The sequence below is a fragment of the Rhipicephalus microplus genome, unplaced genomic scaffold, assembly GCF_043290135.1.
Source record: "Rhipicephalus microplus isolate Deutch F79 unplaced genomic scaffold, USDA_Rmic scaffold_28, whole genome shotgun sequence".
Taxonomy (NCBI): domain Eukaryota; kingdom Metazoa; phylum Arthropoda; class Arachnida; order Ixodida; family Ixodidae; genus Rhipicephalus; species Rhipicephalus microplus.
In genome coordinates, this window is record NW_027464601.1 from 3,510,232 (window position 1) to 3,522,397 (window position 12,166).

Genomic DNA, 12,166 nt, shown 5'->3' on the forward strand with positions numbered 1-12,166 from the left:
TAACACCCCCCAACTACGTCATCTTTCGTAAAGATAGGCAGACACGCGGTGGAGGTGTGGCCATCCTACTTGAAAAAGAGCTTTCCTTTGAAATACCTCCTGAGGTTATCGGAGTCGAGGCAATATTTTGCAAGCTTCTCTTCCCTTCTCGCCCAGTATTTGTTGGCTGCGTTTATCGCAGCCCATCTTCAGACAAGGATAGCTTGCAGGCATTGCACACGTATATGCATCGGTATGTTCTCGGAGCCAGGCTAATTTTGCTCGGCGACTTTAACTTACCCGATATAAACTGGCGAACAATGCAACACAACAGCGCATGCACGGATGCACTCATTCACATCATGTTGACATTTAATCTGTCCCAAATCGTAAAACAGCCTACCGGTATCCAAGGGTGCTGTTCTAATATACTCGACTTGGTGTTCTTAAGCGATCATTTTCCTGCAGATAATGCACAGGTTGAAATTCTTGAGGGCATATCAGACCACGAAGTTATTCAGGGCTCCGTTTCTATAGCTGACATCCCTATACCGTCCAACTCCTTTTCTGCCTATCTTGACTTTAACCATGCCGATGACACCAGTATACTTGATCATCTTTTCCATGAACTTGCTTCATTTGAACTACTTGCGAATGATTCAAACACAAATGTGGAAATACTATGGGCAAGCTTCAAATCAGTCGTAACACATTGCATTCTTAACTATGTGCCATCTAAAACAAAGAAAACACGAAAACATAATCCCTGGATAACGCATGAAATTATTCATTGCAAGCGTAAAGTAAAGCGCCTCAGAAAAACTTTGAAGGCAAAACCTTCTCCACAAATTCGGAACAAGTTGAGTCAAACTATTACTAAGATGAAATCCCAAATAATCCAAAGCAAACTATTTTACAAGTACGCTACCCAACTTTTTGAAAACGTCTCCCCAGAAGTTCTGGAACTACCTTAATCTCAAAAACCGTATTAGGCCCGCGGCCCTGGAAGAAAGCAAAGATAAAGCAAACTCACTAAATAACTATTTCCAATCTGTTTTCACGATTGATGATGGAAATGTGCCTGATGTTGACATTTGCAACACCCGACATATTGAACCACTTGTGACAGAGTCCGGAGTGCTTAATTTGTTGTTAAAATTAGATACTAAGAAGGGTGCCGGTCCCGATAACTTGTCAAATGAATTTCTTAGGCGATATGCTGAATGGGTAGCCAAATACTTGTGTATACTTTTCAATAAGTTCTTATCAACCTGTTCCCTCCCCCAAGAATGGAAAATCGCTAAAGTAGCTGCTGTTCATAAATCTGGTAGCGAAGCTGACCCTTCAAATTTCAGACCCATTTCACTAACCAGCACAACTTGCAAACTACTGGAACACATTATTCTTAAACATCTAACGTTGTACCTTGACCAGAATCACATCTTATCGCCACTACAACACGGTTTTTGCAAAGGACTATCTACAGTTATCCAACTGGTTGAACTAATTCACGACATCTCCCTCAATGTAGACTGTACAAAACAAACTGATTTAATTCTATTAGATTTCTCAAAGACGTTTGATCGGGTGCCACACAAAAAACTTATAAAAAAATTAGAAGCAACGATAGGCGCAGGCCCACTTACTGACTGGATCAACAATTATCTGAGTAACCGAACACAGTATGTGCAAGTCAATCGCGAAAGTTCTACCATAGCCAACGTTACGTCAGGTGTACCGCAGGGCAGTGTTTTGGCCCCCATTTTATTTTTGATCTTCATTAATGATTTACCTGCTGGCATTGGTGCTAATGTGAAGCTTTTCGCCGATGATTGTATACTTTACCAGGAAATTAACGCTTCAGGAGATCATGTAAAACTGAACAATGTCTTGCAGTTCATATCTAAGTGGTGTGCTCTTTGGCAAATGACCCTGAATGTTAAAAAATCTGCTCTCTTGAGGATAACAAGAAAAAAGCAAGTATCTGAATTTGTTTACGTTATAAATAACTCTCCACTTCCGGTAGTGACTGAACACAAATATCTAGGTTTAACTTTAACGCAAGATTTTAGATGGGATATCCACGTTAGTCATGTCACATCAGCTGCATTAAAACGGCTGTTTTTCCTTCGTAGAAGTCTCGCTTCTGCGCCACCTGAAACGAAACTCCTAGCCTACAAAGCATTCGTCAGACCTGTCTTAGAATATGCAAACGTCGCGTGGTTTCCCTTTACAAACAATCTCATAAATGCCCTTGAACGAAAAACAACGAAAAGCGATAAGATTTGTCTATAACAAGTACAGAATAACTGACTCACCCACAGAACTTTTAAAAAAAACAGGTCTCTTAACAATAAAAAACCGCACTCAACTGGCACGTCAGAAATTCCTATATCAGTTAGTTCACCAACAGCTAAACATAGACAGTTCAAAGTACATGTCATTTAAAGAAACAAGGCCAACACGACAAAAGCATTCTCAGACACTGAATGAATATCAGTGCCGGACGGACTGTCTGAAATATTCTTTTTTTCCACTAGCAATTCGCGAGTGGAATAACTTGCCAATCATTATAACAAACAGTCAATCATTGGAAACTTTCTCATCCCTGCTCGAATGTTATTTATTGTCTTCAGAATTGACAAACTCTGTTTTTTTCTTGTCCACTGTTTGAAGTGCTCACTATTCTTTTTTTCAGTACTAGTTGGAATTGATGTCCTATGCTACTGAAGGTATTTTAGTGGTACTGATGTAGTCATCAAATGTATTTCTGTTGGCTTTGTCTCACTCGTTATTATAATAATTCAGTGAGTACCCTCTGTATAAATCTTGCCCTTTCACAATGTATGTGCCCTTCCTGCAATAATCGCTAATTGGGATTGGCAGTATATGTAAATAAATAAATAAATTTCTCTGCTGTCTGAAGAGCATCACTGAAACAAATGTTAATCTAATCTTTTGTACGATTTGTTTCTTTCTACAGTAAAAAATTCGCGGTGAAAAGTCATACCATGAGGCTGCCATTTATTTCAGAGGCGATTTTATTGATATACTCCAAGAATACCACAGGGCCCGACACTGACCCCTATGGGACGCCACGTTTAAGAGCCCTGATTTAATATGGTTCACTTCTACGTATTGCGTTCTGTCATGAGGGTGCATGGTTATCCATTTCACTACTTTCTCCTTGATTCTCATCACTGTCAGCTTCACGAGCAACTATGTATGAAGCACTTTGTCGAATGCTTTCCACAGATCAAGATAAATGACATCTGTTTCTTTTTGTTGAAAGTCATGGCAAAGCCACTAACCATTTCAAAAAGCTGCGATATTGTGGAAAGGCAGTATCGAAATTCATGATGGTTGGCGATATTGTGTTTCATTTTTAATGTAAACGCGAGTTGAATGAGATACAACACATTCTAAAAGGTTGCAGCATACGTAAGTAAGCGATATCGGACGAAAAATTTCATTTACCTGCCTATCACCAGATTTTTGCGCAGGTATATCTCTTGCCTTAAGCCTATCATCTGGAATGCAGTATTCTGTGCATGATTCGACAAATAAAATCCTTATCTAATGGCTAAACCATTCCTCGTATCCGCGGAGAAATGCGTTATCTATCTTACCTGGCCCTACTGAGTTTTTAGGTTAGTATATATCAGTAGGAGCACAATTTCTTTTTGTGGGACTTCATCTACTGGCATCTTTGCCGAGTGAGAAAGTCTAGACAAAGTGAATTGTGCCTTAGATTGTGCCGGGGTACCAATCAATTTCATTAGTAATATAAGCAACCACTGCCGGGTCAGTAAGCAAAAATTTAACCACTACATTGCTGAGGGACTCTTTATCTTTTTTCGTCGCAAGACACCAAAATTTGTCATGAGACGTCGTCATAATTGTTGACATAGTTTAATGGTAACATTTGTTTCTGGCTTCAGAAATCATAGATCGTAGGTGCGCAGACAAATCGCAAGGTCTTTAGTTACTTTCCGGCTGTGATGCTTATTCGGCACTTCCGTTAAATCATTTACTTAGTTAACAAAGGGTTTCGCTTAGCGTTCCTTTTTTTATTTTTGCATAGTTTGGGCTTCTTTATACAATGTAAGACAATGTCAGTGTTCTATTGTAATATCTGTTTTTGGTTTGAGCTTTCATAGAACATAGGTGCGCAGACAAACTAAAAACTTTTGTGTGGTCTTAAGTCACTTTCCGGCTGTGGCGCTTATTTGGCACTTTAGTTAGATGATCTCCTTTCTTATTCAAGGGTTAGGTTTAGCATTCCTTTTTTTGGGATGTACAGTACACTCTCATTCAACTGAACCTGAAGGGACTAGTAAAATGTGTTCCGTTTAACAGGAGTTCCGTTTACTGAAAGATTAACAAGGCCACACAATTCAAGAACGAAACCAATCTTGCCAGAAGTATTTGTTGCATTTAAGCAGCAGCTCTTTTAAACAGATTTCTGTTTACTGAGAGTCTACTGTAGTAGGAACCATCTTATACAATGGAAGACAACTAGCTTAAACAATTCCCTCATTGGCGTGACGACACCTTGAGAATAAAAACTCTTGAGAATAAATTATTAGTAAACAATGATACTTGTGTCATCGGCAGCAAAAAAGTTGGGAAGAATCGTGAGTGATGCTATGAACTAAGAAATAACTCTGTGATGACCTGAAGTATAATGACATTGGCTGATTTGAGCATAGTGCGTTCGGGAGTTACACGTCACAGACATCCCGACATTACTGAGTGAAGACTCGGGACGGCTCTGAAAAGCCACCTGTTCACAGTAAAAAAAGTTCTCAAGGACACAACACACGCATAACGTTTATTCTTTCCTCGTGCAATCTATCAATGCCTAGCTTTTAGTACTTTTGTCGGGACAAGAAAAGTGACTAGGCGCTTGTAGTGTGCGGCAAATCTTTGTGACTAAACTGGTACTAGACCGATTTGAAAAGTTATTGCGGTGGTCGATCCGTGAAAAAAAAAAAAAAAAAAAAAAATGTGCTTCACTTATTTTATTTCATGGCTACTTCAAAATATGTTGCAGAGCTCGTTTAAAAGAACCATGAAAACAATACTGCACGGGATGCTGACCATGGTAAAAGCATCTTCGACGACCTCTCTAAAGGAAGTTCTTATTAATGGCTTCCGCGGCACCTTCAATGATTGGGTGAAGCATTGACAAAGATCTTATAAACTAAGGGATCAGTGCTTTGAAAAGTATTGAAAACATTTTAAACTGACATTGAAAAAATAATTTCTAAAGTTGTAATTGCAGAAACTTCTCAGACGTACCCTGTATGTGGTATCTTAAATATTGCAAATATGTTATTCACCTTTTGCTTTATGCAGGGCATGTGGTCGGACGACGTGTGCTTGGGATTCCTCGACCAATTTCTGTGCTTCCTTAAAGATCAAGTCCGAGAGGATGACGGGAAGTAAGTGCCAGGCGTTGAGGCCACATAGCGTCCACTGTTCCAGACATGCGCTCCGCTCCCCGAGCCGCAGCACAATTTGCACCGCCCATTAGATAAAGTAACTCTCTCTCCATGTGGAAAAAGTTGAAATGGTTGGAAAAATTATTTCAAGAAGCATTGCACGTCGCCTGGTGCGTTCACAACAGCATAGAGTAGTGTTTTGAAAAGAACCACGTGTTCAATACGCCATTTTAGACAGAATTTTCGTAGCTTACAATGAGATGCTCACTTGCGTTTACTCACATAACAACAGCGTTATATTTCATAAGTTTTACAATATGCCTTAGACACTGCATTGCGAGTGTGTCAACGTGCACGTACTTTGTATAATTATATGCTAACTAAGCGTACGCCGAAGGCGAAACCACATGGGCCAAGTTTTTCAGTCATTTTGATGCTGCTGTTCATTGAGTGCTTTTAGCTGTACACAGTATTTTTGTAACATTGGTGCCTACTGACTTGCAGGACGGTGTACCACTTCGAGTACCAGCCGCATTTGCGTAAAGTTATCTGCACCCGCCTTCCAGGCACCGACGAGTGTGCCATCCTGCCCAGCTGGTACCTTCAGGCACACGACAGGAAGGAACTCTACAGTACGAGAACACAAGACGAACCCCTTCTCTAGCTTTTAATCGCATGTCTAGTCTATAGCGAACTGCTACGAATGTATCCCAATGAGTCTCAGAATCAAAATTACTGGTTAGGAGTGTCTGACAACACAGCCTTCTGTTCACTTCTAACTCTCTATCAACTCTAAGAATGAGAGAGACAAATTTGGCACCAGTTATATTGTTCCAAAGTGCACTAGTAACGTTCCCATATTTCTAAGCGTTCGACAGCTGAGCTGGTTCGTTAATGCTACTTCTGGAAACGACAGCAGTACTACGGAACTTGAGGAAGAAGACTAATGTACATAACTCCAGTGGTGTGGCCGTCCAGCATTGCCTGCGTCTGCTTTTTTTGTGGTGCCCAGTGTGTTTTCACTGGGGTTTCTTCGAGCTACAATATTCACTACACAAAAGACTTGCGTGCCTTCGGATACTACCCGACTTTTGAAATTCAATGTTTTGTATAAGTGTTATCACATGACCTCTTCGAGACGGTCGATCACGTCGTACAGTCTTGTGTCTAGGAGTTGTTATCTCTTTTTTTTCACATTTGAACTACTGCACGTTAGTGTGGGCGACAATGACTAAAACTGATTTATGAACAATTTGATCTCTTCATAAAAATATGCTCCATATAATATATAACCTTCCTCGCAGACAGACAACAAGCCAGTTATTCATCTAACATAAAATCATAAATATTCACAACGTATACTTTTACAGGTTTTTACTCCACTCTTAGGTCGAACAAAAAGGTTTATCTTTGATCACAGTTTTCGCTTCCATGAAACGTCAATCAAAACACCTACCGTCATCAGCAACCTTGGATGCTTTCTCATGCAAGAACTAAGTTTAGCAAACAAAATATTTCTGATGAGCTACCCTTGCAGGTAAACAGACTCTATTTATCATGGGTTATCACAGCAGATATCACCCTTTCTCAAATTCTTAATAACAGTTCTGACAATTAGGATGTTATCTTCAAAATTTGTTGCTAACAATTAGTAAAAACAATAAACAGAAACAAAAGGGATGAAAATGCAATCGCCACTTTACGTAAATGATGTTTAGTGTATTTGTGATTTACATATTGTAACTTTTGATATACATTTATATCTATTGTTGTGACACTGTGTGTGTATGTTTTAGTTTTTATCACCGCAACCATCTGCAGTGAGTTTGAAAGCTTTAGAGTTCCTAATTTGGTTAATGTTTGTACTTTTGTCAGCTGTGGCGTTTTCTTGCCACCATCGCCACTGCTTTATGTATATAGGGCGTCGAGAACTTAGTAAAGCATATAGTCACATTTATTTTCACCACCTCCATCAACTCTGTATTGGGGCAAGTAAAAACATTATTATTATTATATTGTTGTTGTTGTTATCTTGAATCTTTGTGCACAAGTATGTCTTCGTGAACGTATAAACCTTTACATCACAAATTACCAATTGTATTGTAAGCCTCCAGCGTTATGATATTTTGGCAGTGAAGTTAGCTTTTATGAAGTCGCATGATTGATTGAGTGCCTTTTGGAAGATACGTAACTCTCGAATAGACTACTGATGTGTCACTTTTTTTGTATTTCTGGGTTAGGTATGCTGCACGGGGATGATGATGAGTTAAGGGCACCAGTGTCCTGCATAGTTTGAAGTGGTTGCTTTTCTGTTCGAAGTTCTTCAATATACTTGCCTGCATAAGCTACATGCTTCATCTTACTCATGGTTTAAGCCCTGACATCACGAAACACATCTACAGGTTTGATCAACCCTTTCAATGTGCTGACGAGATCCCGACGAGATCCAGCTATAGGGGGCAGCATTGTGGGAGGGTGGATAGGCAGTTGGAAGCGCGTCTACTAAAGTACGCAGCAGCGCTTTGCTGCCGGTGGTTTCATTCTATTGTCAGCAAATGAAGCACGTTGTTTGCTGTGTAAATGCGATATACACGACCTTCACTATATCAATATGCACGAATTTGGGCTAACATTCCTATTATCATCAAAATCACTAGCCTGACTACGTCCACTGCAGGACAAAGGCCTCTCCCATGTTCCGTCAGTTCACTCAGTCCTGTTCTTGCTGCTGTCAATTTATACCCGCAAACTTCTTAATCTCATTTGCCCGCCTAACAGTCTGTCTCCCTCTAACCTGCTTGCATTCTCTGGGAATCCAGTTAGTTACCCTTAATGAGCAGCAATTATCCTGTTGACGCGCTACATGCCCGGCCCATGTCTGTTTCCTCTTCTTGATTTCAACTATGATATCCTTAACCCCCGTTTGTTCCCTAATCCAGTCTTCTCTTTTCTTGTCTCTTAAGGTTACACCTACCATTTTTCTATTCATTGCTCGCTGCGTTGTCTTCAATTTGAGCTGAACCGTCCTTGTAAGTCTCCATGTTTCTGCTCCGTAGCTAAGTACTGGCAGGATACAGCTGTTATAAACCTTTCTCTTTAGGGATAGTGGTAATCTACCTGTCATAATTTGAGAGTGCTTCGCAAATGTGCTCCACCTTATTCATATTCTTCTAGTTACTTCAATATCGTGATTCGGCTCCACGGTTATTACCTGCCCTAAGTAGACATAGCGTTTTACAACTTCAAGTGGACTATTACCAATCTCAAAGTGCTGCCCTCTTACGAGGTTGTTGTACATTACTTTCGTTTTCTGCAGATTAATTTTAAGGCCCATTTATCTGCTCTCCATGTCTAACTCTGTAATCATGAGTTGCAATTGTTGGAAATTCAATGTCTGCGTCGAAGAGCAGGTTACTAAGGTACTCTCCATTAACACTTATCCCTAACCGTTTCTATTCTAGACCTCTGAAGACCTCCTGCAAGCACGCGGTAAATAGCATTGGGAAGATTGTATCCCCCTGCCCTGCACCCTTCTTGATTGGTATTCTGTTGCTTTCTTTATAAATCACTATGGTAGCAGTTGATTCCCTGTAGATATCTTCCAGGATGTTTATATATGCTTCATTGACGTCCCGATTCCGCAGTGTGTGCATGACTGCTGTGAGAGAGAGAGAATTTATTTACAGAAAGGTAGAGAGGTCGGCCTGAGCTATAGTTTGCTCTGGCCTGCTACTCTACACTGGGGAAGGGTAACTGGGGAGTGAAAGAGTGATGAATGATGATGGTAAGGTAGAGAGATGAGATGTTCTTATTAGGCTGGGTAACTCTACAGACGTGCATCCAGTTCAGTGGCTTCGTATAACCACATGTGTGCTGCTGGCGTCAGGCCAAGGACCTAACACAACCTCATCGGTTAATGGTCGACTAATATATCGGCCAATCGAAGATATCAGTTGCTGACGTTCGCTTGCATATGCTGGACAGTCGCAAAATATATGTTCGAGCGTTTCTGGCAACCGACAGTGACCACAATTGGGACCTGTGTCATTACAGCCAATCAAGTGGGTGTAACGCCTCTTGTAAGCCACACCGAGGCAAATATTGTGGATAACGAATGAGATGCTTCGCTTTAACTTGTTAGGCATACGGAACTTCATTTCCGGGTCCCATTTGTGCAGCCGCTTGTGCTGGTGTTCTGGTTTCTGCCAGTGCTCTAAGATGGAGTTGCGCATTACGCGTCGAAGTAGGATGTTAGTGTCTTGTCGAGAAAATGCGATGCACACTTCCAGGGCACTATTTAAAGCTCTCTTAGCTTTAGCGTCCGCCGCTTCATTGCCCATTATGCCACAATGAGCAGGTATCCATTGAAATGTTACATCATGTCCATTTTTTGCAGCAATGCCAAGAAGCTCTGCTATTTCAATCGATAAAGTATGATATGGACCTTGTCTCATGAAGCCATCGATGGTTTGAAGAGCAGCTTTGGCATCGCACAGTATCGTCCCTTTTATGAGCGGGTTCTGTCGACATGAAACGTATTGCCTCCCGAAGAGCAACAAGTTCCGCGGCTGTTGATGTGGTCTTGTGATCTATCTTGAAACATCGAGCTATCTTCATCTCCGGGATGACAAAGGCTGCGGTGGAGGTACGCGACGTGGAAGATCCATCAGTATATACGTGTGCCACAGCGTCATACATAGTGTAGCGGAAGCTGCTAAGCACCACCGCATTCTTTTCTATCCCGTCTGCAGCCGGCCGTCGACAGCGCGCCTACTCGCGGCGCCAGCTCCTCCTCCTCCGTGTTCGGGGAACAACGTGTTGTCGGGGCCGGCTCCGGGGATTAGACCGGCTGCATGCTACGTCTGCTCGCTCGGTGGCCCCCTTTTCCTCTTTCTTGTAGAAGAACGCGGGGGTGCCTCATTCTCTCCCTCGTCGAGGGGAGCTCTCGTCACTCGCACGGAGTGGAAATAAACAGTCTTGCCCTGCAACTCCAAACCTGCTTCACGTCTCCTTTCTCGGCTGCCTCCGGCAGCCGACATTTCCGGCCGCTACAAAATTGGTGACCCGAACGCTTCAACGAACACGCCGCGATGAGCTCCGACGACAACGCTGCTGCCTCCACGCCTGCGGTCATCGCCACAGAACTGAAGCTACCAAATTTTTGGCCGAAAAATCCAAGAGTTTGGTTCAGCCAAGTGGAGGCCCGTTTTCAACTCCGGCACATCACCTCGCAGTCGACAAAATACCTTCACGTCGTCGCAGCCCTGCCCCCCGAAATCGCCGACGCTGTCGACGACATTTTGGTTTCACCCCCCGCGCAAGAAGAATATGACACCCTCAAAAAGACGGTGCTGGACTGCCTCGAGGCGCCTGAAGAAAGCAGACTGCAGCAGCTCTTGTGTCGCGAAGAGCTGGGCGACCAACGACCTTCCCAACTGCTGCACCGTATGCGACAACTACTCGGTGGGCACGCGCGTCAGGACGGCCAGCTCCCACTTCTTCGTGAACTTTTCCTGCAACGGCTCCCCCAGTCGGTGCGCGTGGTTCTCGCGGGTTCAAATGAGACGTCCCTTGATCGACTAGCGCAACTTGCCGATCGCATCACGGAATACTCAACTCCAACCTTTGCGCCCATAGCTGCTGCAAGAACACATGAGCAACCAGATCGACTGTCGCGCCTTGAGGAGAAACTGCAACACCTTACCGAGACCATGCAGAAACTTGTGCTATCTGGCGCTCCCCAACAGGACGAGCAACGACGCAACCGATCTCCTTCAAGACACCCAAGCTCTTCCCAGAGAAGCCATGCACGAGATACACAGGACGGAGTTTGCTGGTACCACCGTCGTTTCGGCACGGGTGCTAGCCGCTGCACTCAACCTTGCTCGTTTCCGGGAAACGCTCCGGCCAGTCGTTAACGGCGGCTTACGACATCGGCCCTCCACCCAGCCGCCTGTTTTTCGTAGTCGACCGCGTAAGCAACTCGCGCCTGCTAGTCAACACGGGAGCCGAAATCTCTATTGTCCCGGCAACCCCCGAGGATCGCCGACGTAGCAAGAACACATCGTCGCTGCAGGCAGTGAACAACACTGCCATCGCTACGTACGGCTTCCGCTCGCTGACAATAGACGTCGGACTCAGGCGCCTGTTTCGCTGGGTCTTCGTGGTGGCGGATGTTAATTTCGCCATACTCGGAGCAGATTTTCTCAGCCACTTCAACCTGGATGTGAGCGTACGTGACCGTTGCCTCAAGGATAACAACACATCCCTCAAAGTACGTGGTTTGGAGTCAAACATCTGCTCATCTGGCATCTGCGCCTTCCAGCCAGTATCAGCCTACCACCACGTCCTGGCCGAATTCCCCTCGCTCACCAAGCCCCGCAACACGGAACAGCCGGTGAAACATAACGTGACTCACCACATCGTCACCACCGGGCCGCCAGTCACCGCCCGGCCACGACGGCTGTCCAGCAAAAGGCTTCAAGCTGCACGCAGGGCGTTCGAGCATATGCTGCAGCTGGGAATTGTTCGCCCTTCGTCTAGCAACCATTCATCGCCGCTACACATGGTGCCCAAGGACGACGATTGGCGCCCGTGTGGTGATTACAGAGCATTGAACGCATCGACAACGCCGGACCAGTATCCTCTGCCACACATTCACGATTTCAGCGCGCGGCTGGCAGGTACGAAAATATACAGCAAGATCGACCTTGTAGCGGCATACCACCAAATCCCCGTCG

The 12,166-nt window shown here is 43.7% G+C and overlaps 1 protein-coding gene across 2 annotated transcripts in view; it reads left to right on the forward strand.

The window, feature by feature from the left end:
- Positions 1-7,439, forward strand: part of LOC119184762 (decapping and exoribonuclease protein) — a 60,251-nt gene extending 52,812 nt beyond the window's left edge. For both annotated transcript variants that reach the window (XM_075884361.1, XM_037434057.2), the window contains 2 exons: positions 5,341-5,426; positions 5,931-7,439. In XM_075884361.1, the coding sequence (XP_075740476.1) occupies positions 5,341-5,426; positions 5,931-6,090 (246 nt within the window). In that variant the 3' untranslated portion in view covers positions 6,091-7,439. The remainder of the gene's footprint in view (positions 1-5,340; positions 5,427-5,930) is intronic.
- The last annotated feature ends 4,727 nt before the right edge of the window (positions 7,440-12,166 follow it).